We start from the raw sequence: 22765 nt of genomic DNA, 5'->3' as shown, positions 1-22765 counted from the left end.
TAAAAGTCAACTTCTAATTAATGAATACTGAAGCATGGTTTACAGAGATACTTCTACTTCCAGAGGAAACCTGGTCTTAGGCCATAAATATAAAATTACAGTAATAAATCCAATCAGAAATCTAAGAGATAATTCTTCATCCAAAGAATGGGTAGAATATGATATTTCCTTTGAAGCGTAGCTGGTTTTTGTAGTTCTGGCCAATAAACTAAAAAAACACAAGTTTCTTGATTATTATCTGATTGCTATTTGTGGGTTATTTCTACATGCTAAATTCAGACATAAAATGGGACCTTGTTAAGAGTGATTTCTGTTTTTTACTGCCTTTAATTTCTTTCTCTGATAAAGGATCTTCTCCCATTCTACTTATCTATTTTTTCAGTATGTTGCTAATCTACACCTCTCCAAAGTACTCCTGTCTGATGTGTTATCACCTAGAAACTCAAGGCGATTGGTTTCCTCAGTTTTGGAACTTTGGACAATATCTCCAAGATATGGTAAAATATAATAGAAAACACATGGGAGAGAAATCAAAGAATTGATAGATACACAATTCAACTTCCCATTGCATACTTTGTTACGCTCTTTATGGCTGCAGAGTGAAAGCCGCCAGAGATATTAGAATTAGTTTAGGGCAACACAGTGGCACAGTGGTTAGCACTGCTGCCTCACAGCGCCAGAGACCCGGGTTCAATTCCCACCTCAGGCAACTGTCTGTGTGGAGTTTGCACATTCTCCCCGTGTATGCGTGGGTTTCCTCTGGGTGCTCCAGTTTCCTCCCACAGTCCAAAGGTGTGCAGGTTAGGTGAATTGGCCATGCTAAATTGTCCGTGGTGTTAGGTGAAGGGGTAAGTGTAAGGGAATGGGTCTGGGTGGGTTGCTCTTCAGAGGGTCAGTGTGGGCTTGCTGGGCCGAAGGGCCTGTTTCCACACTGTAAGTAATCTAATCTAAAAAAAAAGTAAAACCACTCTGAAAACCCTACCAGAATCAAAATGGCTTCATCAGTTCCTTTATGCTTTCATGTCACAAATGTTAATATTGAGATGTTATTTTACTTTCGCATATTAGTCCAACTTTCGGGAATAATGAGTGATGTTTTAATTTACTCATGAGGTGGGTTTGTGTGCAGATAGCATGTTAAGACAGTGGTACCAGCTGCTACATTGGGTATGCACTGTGTTCCACCTTCAATGGAGCTCATTCTTCAGTGTCTGGGAGACCCATCTGTAAGTGGTACGTATGCTAATTGAAGCTGTAAAATTATCGCTGAGGGCTGCTTTAATGCAGAATTCTGACTTTCCACTGCACACACAAGTTACATGGGATTTATGGAACTTGCTTAGTGAAATAAAGTGAGAGGACAATGGAAATTGACAAGATTGACCAAATGCTAAATTTAAAGCAAGACAGATTTTAAAAAATATAATTGATGCTTGCTTCCTTGCCTCTGTGAAAGGCTTTTGCACACAAGACATGTTCTGACAGCATGGCCTCCTTTAAAGGCGAACTCCAATAATTATTTCTGATCAGTTATTTCTGATACTTTTGACATGGTTTGCCTGCAATTCCCATTTGCCTTAGGCAGAGGAGCAGCTTATGCCCCTCTGGTTTAGAAGCGTTTGGCTTGCAATCTATCTTGCACTTCTGGAGAAAAACAAGATGGACAGCAGCAGCAATATCACTGCTGCTACACAGAACAGAGGATGAACAAAGAGTTCCAACTCACAGAAAGCAACACACCAGATATCCATCAACTAAAAAGGTTTCTGCCTGTATTAATGATCAGCTGGTCTGCACCCACTGAAAGATAAACCTGCATCTTTATGCAATTTTCTAAGAGAACTGCCTGATGCATTCACCCACTTCTGCTACATGGAAATAAAGACTGTGGAATCCTCCTTAACAATTAATTAATATTTTCCTTGTAGAGAAGTGGCTAAATGACACTTATGAGGAGCTCAAGCGCTGACTATTAGTACAACAGAAGCCATAGGAGTATACAAGTTTTAACTGGGCAACAGTCAGGGTGTTTGAAGAAGTGATTCTAGTGCCTGGATGGCTCTGGAAATTTGGGATGCTGTAGACATTGTTTCAGATTTGTTGGGGAGCTTAGAAGAAATAATAACAGGATGAGGAAGACAAAAACTACAAGATGCAGTTGCAGCAGGGACTTGAGGCACTGGGTTGGAGGAACCTGGATCCAGCCCCATGGCTGAGCTAGAAACAGGATCCTTTCCAAAGATCATGCAACTCTGAGGTAGGACTATAAGATGAACTTTATTATTTTATTTTTCTGGTTTATATCCTCTGCTTTAAGACAGCACCAAAAAGTGGCAAGACTAAATATTTTTCATGTATTTGTAATAAATGCATGTGACAATAAATCAAATCAAAAGGAGATGCTTAATATATTGCAGACAACATGGTGACAGGGCCAGTTGGGCTGATTCAGATAATAAGGCAGTGCAGCTTTCTGACACATCAAGATCGAAACCACTGTACCCTGAGCATCCACCATTCACACCAACCCTTCCCTTTTATAGATACACAGCTTTTAACCCTGTCACTCTCTTCTCAACACAAAGTCACTTGGCACATTGCAGTCAATAATAGACAAGATGAGACAATGAAACAACTAAAATAAATTTATTGGCACATAAGTATGAGTTTAAAATGTGATATTATGTTAAAACTCTTTGCTGAACAAGCTTGTGTAATTAACCATTAACCAGAAACTGAACAGGACTAGCCATGTAAATACTGTGGCTACAAGAGCAGGTCAGATGCTAGGAATCATACAGTAAACATATTAAAGGAAAAAGGGTAACTAGAGAGAGAATAGGGTCCCTCAAGGACCAAATTGGACATGTATGTGTCGAACCACAGGAGATGGGTGAGGTTCTCAATGAATATTTCTCCTCTGCGTTTACCATGGAGAAAGACATGAAGGATTGGGAACTTGGGGAAGTTAGTGGTAATATCTTGGTGGCAATCGTATCAGAGTAGAGGTGGTGTCAGATGTATTAGAATGCATAAAGGTGGATAAGTCTCCTGGTCCTGTCCAGATATCCCCAAGAACACTGCAAGAAGCTGGAGAAGAAACTGCAGGAGCCCTGGCTGATATTTATGTATCATCGTTAGTATAGGTGAGGTTCCAGAACACTCGAGCGTAGTGAATGTTGTGCCATTATTCAAGAAAAACCTGGGAACTATAGACCAGTAAACTTAACATCTGTGGTGGGTAAGTTACTTGAGAAGATTGAAGGGTAAGATATACATGCATTTGGAAAGACAGAATTTGATTAGCATGGCTTTGTGAGTGGGAGATCGTGCCTCATAAATTTGATAGAGTTCTTTGATGAAGTAACAAGGAAGGTTGATGAGAGCAAGACAGTAGACAGAGTCTATATGGATTTCAATAAGGCCCTTGGTAAGGTTCCACATGGTGGGCTGCTCTGGAAGGTTACATTGCATGGAATCCAGGACAAGATGGCAAATTGGATGCAAAATTGGCTTGATGGTGAGAAGCAGAGGGTAATAGTGGAAGGATGCTTGTTAGACTGGACACCTCTGACTAGTGGAGTGCCTTAGGGGTTGGTGCTGGGCCCATTGTTGTTATCTATATCAATGATTTGGACAACAAGGTACAAGATATGATTAGTACATTTGCTGATGATGCTAAAATAGGAGGTATTGTGGACAGCTAGGAAGATTATCAGAAATTGCAGCAGGACCTTGATTAGCTGTTGTAGCAGGCTGAGAAATGGCAAATCAAGTTTATTATAGATGAGTGTGAGGTCTTGCATTTTGCAAAGTCAAATCAAGGTAGGAGTTTCATGGTGAATGGTAGGGCCTTAAGGAGTGTAGTGGAACAGAGGGATCTTGGAGTTCAAGTTCACAGGTCACTGAAAGTGGAGTCACAGGAGACAGGGCAGTGAAGAAGGCTTTTGGCACACTGGCCTTCATCAGTCAAGGCATTGAGTATAGAAGTTGGGAAGTTACGTTGCAGTTATACAGGATGTTGGTGAGGCCGCTTGTGTTCAGTTTTAAACTGGAAATAGTGCAGAAGAAAGTTACAAGGATGTTGCCTGGACTCAATGGTTTGAGTTATAGGGAGGGGTTGGACAACCTAGGATTTTTTTTCTTTTAGAGCATAGAAGACTGAGGGAGGATCTTATAGAAATGTATATGTTCATGAAAGGCATGGATGGAGTGAATGCACTCAGTCTTTTTCCCAGGATTGAGGAATCATGGTCGAGAGGACATCAGTTTAAGGTTAGAGGATAAAGAATAAAAGGGAACCTGAGGGGCAACTCTTTTTTTACACAGAAGGTGGTATGCAAATGGACTATCAGTGTAAGTGGTTAAAACGGATACATTAACAATATTTAAAAGGCAATTGGACAAATACATGGATAGGAAAGGGTTAGAAGGATATGGTCAAGTGTGGAGAAATGGAGTTCGTGTAACATTTTGGTCAGCATGGGCCAGTTTGTGCCAAAGGACCTATCTCGGTGCTGTAAGACTCTGAGTAATTCACCTCCTGACTCCCCGAATCCTGCCCACCATCTACGAAGGCACAAGTCAAGTGTGATGGAATACTCCCCACTTGTCTGAATGAGTGCAACTCGAACAACACTCAACAAGTTGGACATCACTGATGCTTAATAGCAGAGGTATACCTTCTACAAGATGCACTGCGTAAATTCTCCAAAGCTACTTAGGTAGCACCTTCTAAGTGCACAGCCAGTACCATATAGAAGAACAAGGACAGCAGATGTATTGGAACACCACCACCTGCAAGGAACCCTCCAAGCTGTCCACCATCCTGACTTAGAAATGCCACCATTCTTTTGATGTTGCTGGGTAAAAATCCTGGAACTCCCTTCATAATCATACAGTAGGTTTACCAGATAGGATGGGCAATAAATGCTGGCCCAGCCAATGATGTGCTCACATCCAATGAATGGTTTATTTTCTTTTTCTACAGTTTCTATGTAGTGTTACCCTTTTGCTTCAGCAGAACTAGGAGCAGACAGCAGACAGCTGAGAATGAGAGAGTGGGAAGCCTGCAGGGATCCACCAAGATCTGTCCACACTGTACCTGTGCACAATCAGACTCAGCCATCCAAACAGAAGGTAGCGCATGATGCTCTGAAATTGAGAGGGAGGTGGGCAAGGGGCAGGAGTGCATTTGAACTCCCACTACTATGCTGCTCTTTAAAAAATATTTTGTGGGATACGTGCATTTGTTGCACATTACTAATTGCCGTTAAGGTGACAGTGGTGAACCACCATCTTGCAATATTGCTGTATGTCTGATGCAGATATATCCATTGTGAAGCTGGAAAAGGGAACTAAAGGCCTTGATCCCACAATTGTGAAGGGACCAACAATACAGTCCTAAGTTGGGATAGTTTGCGGTTTGGAGGGGCACTCACGGGTGTCAGTGTTCTCTCATCTTTTTTCAGTGAGAGAGGTTGTGGTTTTGGAAGGCTCTGTCAAAAGAACTATATTAAGCTCTTTCTCCCTCTTCCCTGTCTTTGACCACCTACACTTTATTGCTGACCATGAGCTGGAGAGAATGTTGCTCCACTTCAATGTGGCATGCTGAATGGTCAAGCTGAGGCCTTCCTTAATCTTAAAAAAAGACTCAAAGTTCTGGCCATGCATTTAGTTGGCTGCTGCACCTGATGCTTCATGTGACTCTTCCATTTTTCTTAGACTTGGACATCAGATTCAAGGCTGGAAATATCATGGCATTCATGGTGGAGCTAACTCCTCTAATTTCTCTCCAAAATGTGGAAATGGTGACCCAATATTCTCTGCTGCTGTTGTTGCTTCTGAGGTTCAACATCAGTGTCCAACTGAACAGAATCAAAGAGTCAGAGATGTACAACATGGAAACAGACCCTTTGGTCCAACTTGTCCATGCTGACCAAATATGCTAAATTAATCTAGTCACATTTGCCAGAATTTGGCTCCAGTCCTTTAAACCCTACCTATTCATGAACCCATCCAGGTGCCTTATAAATGTTGTAAGTGCACCAGCCTCCATCACTTCCTATGGCAGCTTATTCCATATACACACCAACCTCTTGTGTGAAAAATATGCCATTTAGGTCCTTTTTAGGTCTGTTTAGGTCCATTGTCCACCAGTTTGAACTTCCCTACCCTGTCTATTCACCCTATCCATGTCCCTCATGATTTTATATACCTCTATAAGGTCGCCTCTCAGCCTTCAATGCACCAGGGAAAATAGCCTCAGTCTATTCAAGCTGAAGCGCAAGTCCTCCAACCCCGACAATAAACTTGTAAATCTTTTCAGAACCTTTTAACAACATCCTTCCTACATCAGGTAGACCAGAATTGAATGCAATAGTCCAAAAGTGGCCTAACCAATATCCTGTACAGGTACAACATGACCTCTCAACTCCTATACTCAATGAGCTGATCAATAATGGCAAGTGTGCCTTCTTCACTATCCTTTCTACCTGTGATTTCAACTTCAAGGAACTATTGGATGATCCTGCATCTTTGGGAAACCACTTTCCATGGTGGTACCTGTCCACAATATCTACACATGCTCACTTGCAATAATGCAATTCACCATAACCATCTATGTGAGATGTCATTTCTCAAAAATACTGGCTCATAATTTCAACATGATGCTCAGCTAGAGCTGTTGATTCTTTATGCATTATAGATACTGTACAAAGTTCTCTTCCAAAATCAGATTCTGAGAGGGCTTGACAGAAAACATGCCGAGAGTTTACAGGTATTTCCTTCAGTTAGACAGCACTAAATTAGAAGGCATGGTCTCAGGATAAGCAGATAGTCCTTTTAGATTGAGATGAGAAATATTTCCTCATCGGTGAATCATTAAAATTCAAGTTGTGAATACTCAGTCACTAACTATGCCCAATGTTGGATAGTATATTTTGAAGAAGAAAAGGATATGCTGGAAAAGAACAGCAGGTCAAGCTGCATCAGAGAAACAGTAGAGTTGATGTTTTGGGCATAAGCCCTTCATCATTGAACTGAAACAGAACCAAGGAATATGGGAATGGTTGAGAAAATAGAGTTGAGTTTGAGAATCAGTAATGATTTAATCGAATGATGGTAAAGGTTCAAACATTCCCACTAAAATGGATAACTCCATGTTGCTCCACAAAATATTCCATCTTCCACTTTCAGGTCCTATCACTTAACACCTTCCTGAAATTGACCCATGTAGTGCTATTCTCTGCTTTCTGGCTGTTAGCCAATCCTCAGTCTAAGTTGACACCATTAATCAAAACGACAGAATTGTTAATCAAGGACTCTCTTCTCTTGGGCTCAGCAGTTTCACAATTCTAATGGATGTCTGGGCTCTCTACCAACATTGCATGCTGAATCTTACCTTGAGGACAAAGTTACTTTTACAACCATTTAGTAAGCCACTATACAATTGCAGCAAGACTTTCTTACTTTGTTATTTCAGTAAATTTGCAATAAAAATGATCATACAATTCACATTCAAATTCTTGCTGGAACTTTCACGTTAGGGAATTGGTTTAGTTCAGTTGGCTGGATGGCTGGTTTACAGAGCAGTGTGATGCTAACAGTGCGGGTTCAATTTCCAACACCGGTTTGAGGTTACCATGAAGGACTCTCCTTCTCCACCTCTTCCCTCGCCTGAGGTCTGGTGGCCCTCAGGTAAAATCACCACCAGTTGTTTCTCTCTCTAATAACAGTACAGTCCCTATGGTCTGGTAAGAGTATGGCGACACAACAACCCTCATATTAACATTAATTGATTTGCGTAGATGTACACAAAAATCCCTCTAAATCCTAAAATTTTATAGTCTCTCACTATTTAATGAATAGCATGCTTTTATCACTCTTCCCACTAAAATGGGTAACTCCATGTTACTCCACAAAATATTCCATATTCCATCTTTAAGTCCAATCACATAATGGCTTTCTGACATTGACCCATGTAGTACTATTCTCTGCTCTCTGGCTGTTAGCCAATCCTCAGTCTAAGCTGACATATTAACACTCTATCCAAATCTAATGAGTACTACTGAAAAGCTTCTGAAAATTCAAATACAATACATCCACTAATTCCTCCATGTTTAACCCTACTAGTTAAATCTTCAAAAGCTAATAAATTTGTCAAACATGATTTCCTTTTTGTCAAAGGATCTTTACTCCATATATAGTGTAGAATAATCTGAAAGTTGCATTTGCACCTTACCTTGGCTGTATTTCCCTGCACAGTATGATGGTAAATAGTTGGTGGCACAACTACATCAGAATTTGTTGTCTCTTCTTGGCTTGTTTTTGATGATTTTCTGTCTACACTACGTTCACTTTCAAAGCTTGCGCCACTTTCTTGCTGAGTTTCAGTCATGTTTCCATTGGACTCCTCTGATAGGACTGAGATTCTTTCTGTCTCCTTAATCTCTGTTGGCTTCTTTATAGAGACACTTGTTTCTATCTTCTTATCAACGGGGGAAGCTTTGTGGTCTTTGAACAATTCAAAATGTTTTGTAACTGGTGAAAAAATCTCATTCATTTGAGCCAAAATGCTTTCAAAATCCAATTTATATGGCTCAGTAGAGTTTGTTATTAGTTTGTGCCCAGATATATTAATATCAGCCACTTTCATCCTCAGCTGTTCTATTAAATGGCTAACAGTTTGCAGAAGGACAAATTGATTCATTTCCTTTACTGCTTCCTTGGCATATTGGATTAAACCTTCCAATCCTAACACTTCTTTAGCTGTTGCTTCCATATAATGGTTTATATTCGCTATCTTAAGATTTAACCCATTCTCATAAATTTCTTTAACCTGGGCCTCTTTCTGTTTGAGTTGATCATGTAAAAGCTTAAATCCATTAGAGAGCTCCTTCTGAAACTCAGTTCTACTCTCTTGGAGTTTGGATTTGAAAATGCTCAGCCTCAGCATATCATTTTCACTTTCATCCTTAACTGAAAGACAAAATAACACAGTGGGTTAGAAAACAGTGCTTGAATTCAGTGTCGCAAGGATTGTATGTGAATGGAAATCTATTAATAAATTTCCATTTTACATACTTTTCAGTCTAAGAAGTGCCCAAATCTAGACAGTAGACATACGTATGGTAGTTCTTGCATGGGCTATTATATTGTTTAAGCTCCAGAAAATTTAGCTCAGTTAAAACTGAAGCAGCTCTCAACCCTCTAATCTTAATAAAAATATTGACAATTGTTGGAATACAGTTCCTGGATCCAACTGTCAATGTACTCACAGGCAGATCCAGCATCGAAGCTGCTGAAATAACTCCACTCCCTCCTCTTCATATTGGAGAGAAGGATCTGTCGCACAGGAAGTACACAGCACATCTCTCATCATGTTATAGAAAAGAAGAGGCAATGCAGGTGATTGCAACAACTACTGGGGACATCTTTGTCCTCAGCATCACAATGAAGGCTTTTGTCAAAGTGATTCTTGTGTGACTTCACTCAAATGATTACCAGAGACCAGGCACATGCTCAGTACCAGGTGAGACAGGACCTGACAGGGACTTTGTCAGGATGCACAAGGACGGACAAGAGTGACAGACAGTTATGTGGGAAGCTATGGCCCTCATAGCCTAGAGGCTGCATGGCTGCAGCTATCCTTGGGGACTTCACCATCTCAAGCATGCAATTGCATGGCTGCTTCAGTGGAGACTTTAGTAGTGACCAGGTGCAGCACTCTCAGAGCCTGCTAGATAAGCACACAGACCTGGTCTTCATTATCCTGTCGACTCAAGATATCTCGGACCACACAAAAGTTTCAATTTCAACACACTTTGTCTTGATTAAGCCAGTGAGAGATCACTAGTCTATAGTCCAGCGTAGCAATCAAGATATTTCTGGATGGACTAATGACAGATCTCTGATTTCTAGCAAAAAGGCAATATATTTTATAGCCCTTATGTGCATAACTATTTCACATGTTTCAGTCCCACACAATGTAATGTTACTACCTCTAGTTAAAGTCTCATAACTCAAAAGTAGATAATCAATACACCTAATGTTGTTCACATAAGTCAAACAAAGCTATTGATTTAAATGTTACTACATCTGATGCTATTATCATGTGTAAGAGTAGATAAAGAAAAGCAGGTTTCAATATTATATTCATTAAGGATGACAACAGCTCAGTCTGAGAGGCAACATCTCCAAGGTTATGCTGAGAGCCTGTATTTTTTAATTTATTCTCACAGTCGTTGCGACTGCAACTGCCATTTTAAATTTGGAAGGCAAACTATTATTGCAAAATTGGGACTTACAAAATGGAAGCTTTTAATTGATGATTCCCCTATACTTTATCAACCATATCTGTTACTCCTCACAATGGAAGGTAGGGGGGAGGACGGGTGAGTTGAACTCACTCCAGATAACCTTTCCTCAAGGCAGCTGGGTGGTGCTAGGAGACCGAGAAAGAACAACACATAGACCTCTTAAAAGTTTCCTTTCTGGACACTGCAGAAATGATTGCGTCCTCCATCTCTATCATACCTACCCCCTTCCAAATTATGGAAGTTCAAGCCTAAGAGGGTCCCATCTGGCAAGGACACCCTCAGAATGTCTAGTCCACCTAGGCAAATGTCCAAGATTGTCCAACTAAACCTGTAGTCACATGTAGGCCAGACCAGGGGAGGATGGCAGTTTCCTTCTCTAAAGGACATTAGTGAACCAGATTTTTTTTTTCCCAGCAATCAACAATGGATTCATTGGTCATGGCATAAGGATATTGAAGCTTGTAATATTAAGGTAACTGCATTTCCTACTTTGAATACTCTACATTTAACCATTCAGGAAATAAAGAAGATGAATGTTATTCCTGAGAACCATACAGCATTCCTGAGCTGGGAGCCTTCCATTGCAGCGTAGGATCAATGCTGGAGGTCAAACCATACCTCTTTTGACATTGGTGGCAAAACAAGGTAACTAAAGGTCAGTTAGCATGTTGTTGGGACAACTTTAAAATTTATTATAAATGTTTAAATAGCAGTGCATGTAGAAATACATAAATGATCAAGCAAAGCCAGTGTGCTTCATGAAGGGGAAATCAAATCTGACATGTTTACTAGAATTCTTTGAGGTGTTAACAAAGAGAATAATAAAGGGGAAGCAGTGAATGTGACATTCAGAAGGTCCCTCACATTAGGCAACTTGATAAGGTAAGAGCCCATACTATTGGATATGGTTTATCATCTAATTAAGGTAAAACAATGCCAAAAGGGATTGACAAAGTAGACATAGACAGCATGTTGCCTCATATGAGGCAATCTACAACAGAGGTCATAATTCTAGGATAAGGGGTAGCAGATTTAAAACAGATGAAGAAAAATATCATTTCTCAAAAGTGTGGTGGATTCCAGGACGTTGAGTGAATTTGAGGAGAAAGACAGACTTTTAATTAGTAATGGATTGAAGTGTTATGGAGAGTAGGCAAGAAAGTTTACCTGAGGCCAAGATGAAATCAGCCTTGATTGTACTAAATGGTGGAGCAAGCTTCAGCAGCTGGTTATGTACTTTGGCAGGAAGAAGACGAGCTGAATATAGTTGAAATGGAGAAAGATTGCGGAAAGCTATAGAAGAGAGGTACTTGGGAGCCCTCACCCATGAGTGAAATAAAGCATCCAAGTTCAGTGAGTAATAAAAGGAAAAGTAAATGAAACATTTGGCTTTATTTTTAAGGGAACGGAATATAAAAGTAGGGAGCTTTTGCTAAATCCATACTGGCACTACTCAAACCACACTGGAATATTGAGAAACGGGTTTTAGGCCTTTTATCTAAGCAAAGATATATTGGCATTGAAGGCGATCATGAGAAGGTTCACTAAGCTGATGGAAGGATTGTCTTATAAGGAGTGGTTGAGTAGTTTGGACCTGTTGTTATTGGAATACAGAAAGAAAATTGGACTGACTGAATCATTAGCATATTCTCAGAGTTCATTCCCCTTCTAGCAGAGTCTAGGACAGAGCGCATAATTTCCAGAAATAAAAGGTCAAACATTTAAGACAGATGCAGAGGAAATTCTTCTTTCAGATGGAGGTGAATCATGTATTGTTTTACCAGTTGTCAAGACTGGATCATTAAGTAAATTCAAGGCTGAGACAGACAGATTTTTAATTAGTCAGGGAATAAAAGGTTGTAGGGAAAACTCAGACAAGTGAAGCTGAGAATTATCAGATCAGAAGAAAGTGAGGTCTGCAGATGCTGGAGATCAGAGCTGAAAATGTATTGCTGGAAAAATGCAGCAGGTCAGGCAGCATCCAAGGAACAGGAAATTCAACATTTCGGGCATAAGCCCTTCTTCAGGAAAATTATCAGATCAGCCATGATCTCATTGAATGGTAGAACAGACTTGATAGAAGCAGAAGTAGGTATTCCGGAGTTAAAAGATCCAAAGCATCTTTAACAAGCTACCTAGATAATGCAAGTGTGCATGGTAAGTGATTGGGTGAGGATAGGCTAGTGGGTGTGTAAAAGGATGTGTTTGCAAGTAAGTGGGAAGAGTAAAAGTGAACAATAAATTGGTGATGGCTAGGGTGACAGGTAGCAATCTGAGGGTTGTAGGGTGGCTTAGGGGAGTTTTAGATGTGTTGGCTCAGCATGATATCAGGTTGGTTTGAGTCAGGGGTGGTTATATGATGGTGTTGGATCATTGTGGGGGTGGGGTTCAGGGCAGTCTGAGAGATGTTGAGTTGGCTTGGTTGGTTCAAGGTACATGTGGGCATTGAGATTAGGGTCTTGTCAGCTTGGTAGATTTCAAGTCAGCAGGAGCCAAATTGGGAGTGTTTGGTTCAGATCACATTTGGGAGAGTGTAGAGGCTGTTGACTCAGGGCAGGTGGTCAGACGACCATGAACTGGGGAAGGGAGTGTCATGGGGTTGTTAGGGTTGGCAGTGGGGAATGGTCTGTGGGGAGTTAGGGGTGTCAGTTTTAGAGAAGGGAGTTGGAGGAGGTTTTACAATTTATTTGATAACCATTCAGGTAAATAAGACAGAACCTTTCAAATTCATTCTCTAACTCTAATTCAAATTCGTAGCGTCCTCTGGAGGATTCCAGACAAGGGGGGAATTGCCTGTTGAAAGTTCAAACTTTCTAGTGATTCCCGGGTAGGGCGGTGCATTATTAGTTGTGTGGTCCTGTCGTACATATTCCTGAATACATTACTGCAGTGACTGTCTTCCGATCAGAAGGGGCGGCATCAACCACCAATGGTAACTGTTTCTGTGAACAAAAGAAAATTTCAGAAATGACACCCACCTTTGCCATATTTTGCAATAATGTGAAATAGATGAATTGTTTGGTCCTTGAATGCGTCTTGCAAGGTACTCGTTGGGTGATCTTTGTGTTTTTCTTTACTACACTCATCACATATTGGAATCTTGTCAGACAGACAAAACATTGACAGATTTGAATCAGGATGGTGGAAACACTTCATCAGCGGCTCCCCACCTGAAGGATCGCGAAAATTATGGTCCGTGTAAGTTTTGTCGTGCTGTTTTAAACAGTCCCTGCAGAAATTTAGATCACAGGTTTCGCATTTCTTCATCGCAATCTGTCTATTTTTCGATTCACAAAGTTGGCAATAAGGTTGTCTTCCGGCTGCTTTCTTCTTTGATGATTTTTTGCGCCGCTTTTCCAACCTGTTGAGTATCTCGTTGAGCAGGAAGTTCTCAGGGAACTTGACTTTTTCAGTGCTGGCAAAATAGTGATTCTCGCGGCAGACTGGACATGTGACAATAGCGTGCTTCTTCACACCCTTGTTGGATATGGTCTTTTGTCTTGGAATGCAGTGTTCACAAATGCTGTGGTTGCATGGCAGTAATTGCGCTTTTGAGTACAGCTTTCTGCAAACTGGGCAAGTGAGTTCGTCATATATTGGTGGCTTCAATTGTTTCTTTTTGCGTTTAAAATATAGACTTTGTGAATTGCTCGGGCTGGAAAATAAAAAAAGACACATTTCATTTAATAATCATTATTAAATTGATTATTGCATCCTACATTAAAGGCTTCAATGATTCGCTTTTTCCTTTGGGGCTGAAATCCATACATCCACAAACTTTGATTTGGAGATGCCGGTGTTGGACTGAGGTGTACAAAGTTAAAAGTCGCACAAACACCTGATGAAGGAGCGGCGCTCCAAAAGCTACTGTGCTTCCAGTTAGACCTGTTGGGCTTTAACCTGGTGTTGCGTGATTTTTAACTCCATAAACTATAGAATAATCAATCTGTATAAAATATAGGAAAGTAATGTTCTGCTGTTGTAAAGTTTATTAACCATAGCAATGATTCACATGACTCAGATAATCAAGAAAATCAGGTTCAATCTAAATACTTTCTAAAAATAAAAAGGCAACTGAACTGGCATAATAGTTTTATCCTGCCGTCTGACACTAATGAGTCAAACTAATTGAAATTTTCCATTCTCTGGAGGCTGCAAGGGTCATAAGGTGAAATGGGCGTTTTGTCAGTCCCACCTAGCTCCCAGTTGGATAAATTCACGTCACATTCCTAAACTAATGCAACTAAAATTTGTCAATTACACTAAAGCAGGGTTTTCAGAAAAAGCAGCTAGGTTGTGAAAATATTATTATCAGTGCAATGGGAAATACTCTTCTGAAGTTGGAATGAAGACATCACCAAGCCAGGGCAGAACATCCACAGCATTTTATCTTTTATTTTCCTCTGAATATATTTAAGAAAAGGGAGGAATTTATATAACATCTCCATGATCTTGGGCTATCTCTCAGAATTTTGTAGCTAGCACATTTTTTTTCAGCTTCGTATGTGAAACGCAGTCGCGTTTTTATAAAACAGAGCTTGGTTCCATGAACGGTATTAATAAATGACTAGGTAAGGTAATCTGATATTCGATGGCCTTGGTTAAGGAATTAATAAAACAAGAATATACACTTTTTTTTACCAGTTTAGCACAGTGAGAGCTTTTACATCTAACAGAGGGAAAGGACAGGAACTTGCTTTACTATCTCATCTGTAAAATAACAACTCCAAAGGATTAGTTGTTCATGTAGTTACTATACCTTACTGATTGTATACAGATATCTCAAGGGTCGGGATTGAGACCACTGATGGGTGAGTGCACCACCACAGAGCAATTGAAAAAAATGTAAATATTAAGGTATCTTACAGATGAAATATTAAGCCAAAGAGAAATAAGAGATCACACTAGAGTCATAGAGATGTACAGCATGGAAACAGACCCTTCGGTCCAACCTGTCCATGCCGACCAGATATCCCAACCCAATCTAGTTCCACCTGCCAGCACCCGGCCCATATCCCTCCAAACCCTTCATATTCATATACCCATCTAAATGCCTCTTAAGTGACAATTGTACCAGCCTCCAATACTTCCTCTGGCAGCTCTTTCCATACATATAACTCCCTCTGCGTGGAAAAAGTTGCCCCTTCGGTCGCTTTTATATCTTTCCCCTCTCACCCTAAACCTATGCCCTCTAGTTCTGGACTCCCCCACCCCAGGGAAAAGACTTTGCCGCTTTACCCCATCCATGCTCCTCATAGTTTTGTAAACCTCTATAAGGTCACCCCTCAGCCTCCGATGCTCCAGGGAAAACAGCCCCAGCCTGTTCAGCCTCTCCCCAGAGCTCAAATCCTCCAACCCTGGCATCATCCTTGTAAATCTTTTCTGAACATCTTTCAAGTTTTACAACATCTTTCCGATAGGAAGGAGACCAGAATTGCACGCAATATTCCAACACTGGCCTAACCCCCAATGTCCTGTACAGCTGCAACCTGACCTCACAACTCCTGTACTCAATACTCTGATCAATAAAGGAAAGCATACCAAATGCCTTCTTCACTATCCTATCAACCTGCATCTCCACTTTCAAGGAGCTATGAACCTGCACTCCAAGGTCTCTTTGTTTAGTAACAATCCTCAGGAACTTACCATTAAGTGTATAAGTCCTGCTAAGATTTGCTTTCCCAAAATGCAGCACCTCGCATTTATCTAAATTAACCTCCATCTGCCACTTCTCAGCCCATTGGCCCAGCTGGTCAATATTCTATTGTAATCTGAGGTAACCCTCTTCGCTGTCCACTACACCTCCAACTTTGATGTCATCTGCAAACTTACTAACTGTATCTCTTATGCCTGCATCCAAATCATTTATGTAAATGACAAAAAGTAGAAGACCCAGCACCGATTCTTGTGGCACTCCACTGGTCACAGGTCTCCAGTCTGAAAAACAATCCTCCACCACCACCCTCTGTCTTCTACCTTAGAGCCAGTTCTGTATCCAAATGGCTAGTTCTCCCTGTATTCCGTGAAATCTTACCTTGCTAATCAGTCTCCCATGGGGAACCTTGTTGAATGCCTTACTGAAGTCCATATAGACCACATCTACCACTCTGCCCTCATCAATCCTCTTTGTTACCTCTTCAAAAACTCAATCAAGTTTGTGAGACATGATTTCCCATGCACAAAACCATGTTGACTATCCCTAATCAGTCCTTGCCTTTGCAAATACATGTACATCCTGTCCCTCAGAATTCCCTCCAAAAACTTGCCCACCACTGAGGTCAGGCTCACTGGTCTATAGTTCCCTGGCTTGTCTTTACCGCCCTTCTTAAACAGTGGCACCACGTTTGCCAACCTCCAGTCTTCCAGCACTTCACCTGTGACTATTGATGATACAAACATCTCAGCAAGAGGCCCAGCAATCACTTCTCTAGCTTCCCACAGAGTTCTCGGGTATACCTGATCAGGTCCTGGGGATTTATCCACCTTTACCCATTTCAAGACATCCAGCACTTCCTCCGCTGTAATCTGGACATTTTGCAAAATGTAATTATCTAATTCCCTATGTTCTATATCTTCCATATCCTTTTCCACAGTAAATACTGATGCACAATACTCATTTAGTATCTCCCCCAATTTCTGCAGCTCCATACAAAGTCCGCCTTGCTGATCTTTGAGGGGCCCTATTCTCTCCCTAGTTACCCTTTTGTCCTTAATATATTTGTAAAAACTCTTTAGATTCTCCTTAAATTATATTTGCCAGAGCTATCTCATGTCCCATTTTTGCCCTCCTGATTTCCCTCTTAAGTATACTCCTAATTCTTTTATACTCTTCTAAGGATTCACTCGATCTATCCTGTCTATATCTTACATATGCTTCCTTCTTTTTCTTAACCAAACCCTCAATTTCTATAGTCATCCAGCATTCCCCATACCTACCAGCCTTTCCTTTCACCCTGACAGGAAATGTACTTTATCTGGATTCTTGTTATCTCATTTCTGAAGGCTTCCCATTTTCCAGCCGTCCCTTTACCTGTGAACATCTGTCCCCAATCAACTTTTGAAAGTTCTTGCCTAATACAGTCAAAATTGGCCTTTCTCCGATTTAGAACTTCAACTTTTAGATCTGGTCCATCCTTTCCCATCACTATTTTAAATCTAATAGAATTATGGTCGCTGGCCCCTGTCCATTTCGACTTGACAACTGATTATTTAACACAGTTTTAATTAACACATTGAGAGCTTCACAGTTGCATAGCACACATCAAACCTAAAACATTCATAGAATAGTTATCAGGATGTGAGGGATAAAGATAGGCCAGAGACCCTCAGCAACATGAACCCCACGCCCCAACACAAGCACACGCGCACACACACACACACGGGAAAACAAAAGGAAATTATTAAAAATGTTGAGGGCAGAACAGTAAATGTTGTTTACTTTGACAAGGTTCTGCACAGTAGAGTCATTTGTAACGTCAGGTCACTGGGATTCAGGATGAGCTTGCCAGTTGGATCTTTGATTGGTTTCACAGCAGGGGACAAAAAGTAATGGTGGGAGGTTGATTTTTGGACTGTAGGCCTGTCACCAAAGGTTTTCCACAGAGATTGGGTCTGGGTTCTCTTTTGTTTGTCATTTATTAAAAATGATTTGGATGAGAATATAGAAAGCATGGTTAGTAAAGTTTGTGGACGGCAACAAAATTGGTGGCATAGTAGACAGTGAAGAAGGTTTTCTAACGTTACAAAGGGATCTTCATCAAATGGTCAATGGGCTGAAAAATGGCAGATAGAATTCTATCTGTATTGACATGAGGTATTACATTTTGGTGCAACTAACAAGGGTTGGGCTTATACAATTAACGGTAGGGTCTTAGGTAGTATTGTAGAACAAAGAGACATTGGGGTTCAGGCGTGTAATTCTTTGAAGTTTGCATCACACTTGGACAGGGTGATTAAAAAGGCATTTAGCGAGTATGCCTTCACTGCTCTAAACCTTTGATACTGGAGTTGGGCAGTCTTGCTGAGCTTGTACAGGACATTGATGAGGTCTATTCTGGAGTACTGTGTCCAGTTCTGATTGCCCATTTTAAGAATGGTATTATTCAGATAAAAAGGGTTCAGAAGAGGTTTACCAGGATGTTGCTTGGTATGAAAGGTTTAATTAAATAATAAAGATAGGCTGGAACTTTTTCCACTGGAGTGTAGGAGGTTAACAGGTGACCTAGAGTTTTCGTGAGGGGTATTGATCAGTTAATGGTTGCTGGGAGATTTCAAGACTGGGGGCATATTTTTAAGGTAAGAGGAGAGACATATTAAAAAAGATACAAGTGACAGTTTTTTTTACATGAAGGATGGTTCATGTGTGAAAAAAACTTCCTAAGGAAGTATTGGATGTGGGCACACTTACAACTGAAATACAAGAACAGGAAAGGTTTGGAAGGATATAGGCCAGGAGTAGGCAGGTGGGACTAGTTCAGTTTGGGATTATGTTCGGCACAGACTGGTTGGATCAAAGGGTCCACGTCTTTGCTGTGTGAAAGGTAAAAGAGCGATGAATGGCTTATAACAATCTTAGAATCAGACTTAGTTCTAACTGAGAAAACTATTATTGGGTAAACTGCCAATGAATGTCTTTGGGAAGATATTTAGTAACAAACCCAGACTCACCAATTTCACAGACTACTGGATTCAGTGAAAAAGGACTCCTTCCATGTTGGAAGTTAGAATCAGATCAGAACCTCATGGTGAATAGAGCCTATGACCACTGAGACCATGTTGCCTTTTTGGAAGTGCCAGTGGGCTCTTCCCCTGGGATCAAATCGTCCAAAGCCTAGAATCATTGCTCAGATGAAGGCAGGACAAGGTTTTATGAAGAGGAGAGAGAACAGCAGCAATCTCAATCCTGCATCCCTCAATCTGGTATTAAAGGGACCCTTCCCAGGAGCTTGCAACTGACCCTGCATTGGGTTTACCTGTCATTTCCCACATAATAAGCCTCCCAATCTGCTGCTAGATTTACATCGGTGGTCTTGCATTCATTGTGCATTAGCTGCCTTCAAAAGATTTTATTCCCAATGGGACGGGAACGTCATCCACAGGCCTTACCTCCACAGACTTCATGAGGATGAATACAAGGAGGTGCTGAGGTCTTATCACTCTCCAGCTTGATTAAAATGTCTGACAGCTGTTAAACCTGCTGCTGGGAATAATGCAAGTCAACCCCACAGAATCAGACTTGGTGAGCTTTTCATTGTGAAACATCTCCTTCTGTCTCAATGAAGAAGACTTGTAGGCAATTTTAAATTTTAAAGTCTGGTTGAAGATTTGTAGCTCAGGTGTCCGTTGTTGTGGTTCTGTTCGCCGAGCTGGAAGTTTTTGCTGCAAACGTTTCGTTCCCTGGCTAGGGAACATCATCAGTGCTATTGGAGCCTCCTGTGAAGCGCTGCTTTGATGTTTCTTCCGGTATTTATAGTGGTTTGTTCTTGCCGCTTCCAGGTGTCAGTTTCAGCTGTAGTAGTTTGTATGTGGGGTCCGGGTTGATGTGTCTGTTGATGGATCTTCTTGCCGTTTCCGGATGTCAGTTTCAGCTGTAGTGGTTTGTATATGGGGTCCAAGTCTATGTGTCTGTTAATGGAGTTAAACTATGAAAGTAACCACCCCAACACACACAAACGAAGCTGCATCAGGACACTATTCAAAAGAGCCACAACACACTGCAGTACACCAGAACTGCGAAAAGAGGAAGAGGAACACCTATACAAGGTATTCGCCAAAAACGGATACCCACGCAACTTTATCACCAGATGCCTAAGAGATAGACCACGGAACGAGGACATGCCACAACCAAAAGGACTAGCCACACTACCATACGTCAGGAGCGTCTCAGAACTGACAGCCAGACTACTGCGACCCTTAGGACTCATAACAGCACACAAGCCAACTTCCACACTCAGACAACAACTCACTAGAACGAAGGACCCAATAGCCAGCACGAGCCAAACTAACGTAGTTTACAAAATACCATGCAAGGACTGCACAAAACACTATATAGGACAAACAGGAAGACAGCTAACAATCCGCATCCATGAACATCAGCTAGCCACAAAACGACATGACCAGCTATCCCTAGTAGCCATACACTCAGACAACCAGGAACATGAATTTGACTGGGAAAACACTATCATCATAGGACAAGCCAGACAGAGAACAGCCAGGGAATTCCTAGAGGCATGGCATTCATCCACAAACTCCATTAACAGACACATAGACTTGGACCCCATATACAAACCACTACAGCTGAAACTGACACCCGGAAACGGCAAGAAGATCCATCAACAGACACATCAACCCGGACCCCACATACAAACTACTACAGCTGAAACTGACACCCGGAAGCGGCAAGAACAAACCACTATAAATACCGGAAGAAACATCAAAGCAGTGCTTCACAGGAGGCTCCAATAGCACTGATGATGTTCCCCAGCCAGGGAACGAAATGTTTGCAGCAAAAACTTCCAGCTCGGCGAACAGAACCACAACAATTTTAAATTTTCCACATCGCGTGAAAAGCGATGTATCACCTTGTGTATTTCTACAATCCCATTAAATAAATTGTATTTTCACAATTACTATTTGTATAGTACTATGAAAAAGTAAGCAAAAAGGCATCAACAGGATAATTTGTACCAGTAATTTTTAAAAAATGAAGTGTGGCAAATTGCATTCTTATTAGCAAAGTCCCTGGATGATTCTTTTTTTTAGGAAGTAAGTTCCTTGGCTTCATATTGTTTTTGATGGAAACCATAAACTAGCTGCCTAGAAACAAACAGTGTAATGTGTAATTACTTACTGAATGTGAAAATATTGAATTAGAGCAAATCACACAACATAATATTCAAAGTTGTCTGTACTGGAATTAAACATGTGGTTTATAAAACTAAATTCTATTTTTCTTATTGGAAAGATTCATTGATTAACATAAGCTGCTACTTACTAACAAATTTCTCTGTCATCATATGGAGATTTCCAACAAAAATAGTTGGTAGCACTGTCCCTACGAAGCATTGGCCCTTCTATTGACTTTGATGGTATACTACTCTCACCTGCTGCTAGTTTAAGAGAACCTGGTGTTTCTCTGACTAATATTGGTGACTCATGCATTTCAAAGTTCATACTATCCATGAGTGTCCCTTTGCTAAATTCCCCTTCAACCCTTGTTTCCTTTACTTCCTTTTCATCTTTCATCATTTCTCTCCGGCTACTTCCCTTAATTCCTTTAAAATAGCCCTCATTGTCAAACGCTCCTGAACTCCTGGATGCTATTACAGGATCTGTCAAGACACGATTAACTCCTCTGCTACCTTCAGCTGTTGCATGCTTGTCTACCCCCTGATTCTTGTACCATGGATTCATCTCCAATGACTATGGGACTAACTGTAGAAGACGTAAGTAAGCACTTAACTAAATTCCAGTTAGCTATAAATGCCAGCTCTTCTTCATTAACACCAATAATCCTTACACCACTAGCTGCCAAGATGAAATTCACAGTACTGCGCAACAATGACAGATGGATTGTCAGCAATCCAATTGGTATCCCCAGTAATTTCTTAAAATGCCTTGAAATCCACAACAACCTCAACCTTACTTTTGTGGCCCTCCAGTCCCCTGCCCAATTCATTATACACTGACCGGTAGGGGTTGCAAGCATCACAGAATGTGCGACATCACAAAGTGGCCACAAACCTAAAACATATGTCACTAAGTTTATGACATCACAAACATGGCATCGAGGAAATAAAAATAAAATTATGTGGATGCTAGAAATCTGAAACTAATCTCAGAAAATAGTGGAGACGCTCAGTTGTTCTGACAGCGACTGAGGAGAGAGAAACAGAGGTAATGCTGAGTTGGACATTACTCTTTTGTAGAACTCATAGAAGACAGACTAAAGGGCTGAAACATTGGACAGGCCAATCGCCAGGACTGAAAGATGACAAAATAAATATAAATGAGGAAGGCCAGCATCCCGCTTTATTTATCCACTGAAACATCCAGTTGTTTCTAATGTAACTCCAAGGTCTTGCATTACTCCACTCAGCACTTTTACAACATTCTACAATTTTAAAAAAACATCATAGCTGCCTGGCCATCATTGTGGACAGATACAGTGAGGGATGGGCTTCAAGTTGGTTAAAACATGGCTACCCATTCCTGTCAGGGAAACAGCTACTGTGAGGGATCAACCTGCTGATTGGAGAATTCAGCAGCTAGCTGTTTATTCAATGACAAAACCTTCCCGAGAATGCTTCGGAGGCAGGATGGTACTAACACACCAACACACTGGTCTGTGGCATGAAATTACCCAACTCACTTGTAGCCACCTCAGTTCATTTTAATCAGCCAAACAATCAGCCTCATAGTTCCTCCTAGATCTGTCTGTGGTACTT

The 22765-nt window shown here is 40.9% G+C and overlaps 1 protein-coding gene across 1 annotated transcript in view; it reads right to left on the bottom strand.

The window, feature by feature from the left end:
• The window catches only part of LOC132821345 (tripartite motif-containing protein 42-like), a 37103-nt gene extending 15372 nt beyond the window's left edge, over window positions 1-21731 (bottom strand). The window contains exons 1-4 of the mRNA XM_060833928.1: window positions 21313-21731; window positions 13298-13974; window positions 11487-11576; window positions 8243-8979 (exon numbers count right to left, since the gene is read on the bottom strand). Coding sequence (XP_060689911.1) covers window positions 8243-8979; window positions 11487-11576; window positions 13298-13974; window positions 21313-21731 — 1923 coding nt within the window. The remainder of the gene's footprint in view (window positions 1-8242; window positions 8980-11486; window positions 11577-13297; window positions 13975-21312) is intronic.
• Window positions 21732-22765: the final 1034 nt, after the last annotated feature.

Source organism: Hemiscyllium ocellatum, chromosome 13 (assembly GCF_020745735.1).
Source record: "Hemiscyllium ocellatum isolate sHemOce1 chromosome 13, sHemOce1.pat.X.cur, whole genome shotgun sequence".
Classification (NCBI taxonomy): Eukaryota; Metazoa; Chordata; class Chondrichthyes; order Orectolobiformes; family Hemiscylliidae; genus Hemiscyllium; species Hemiscyllium ocellatum.
The sequence above is the reverse complement of the archived record's forward strand: the minus strand, read 5'-3'. Positions and strand labels throughout refer to the sequence as shown.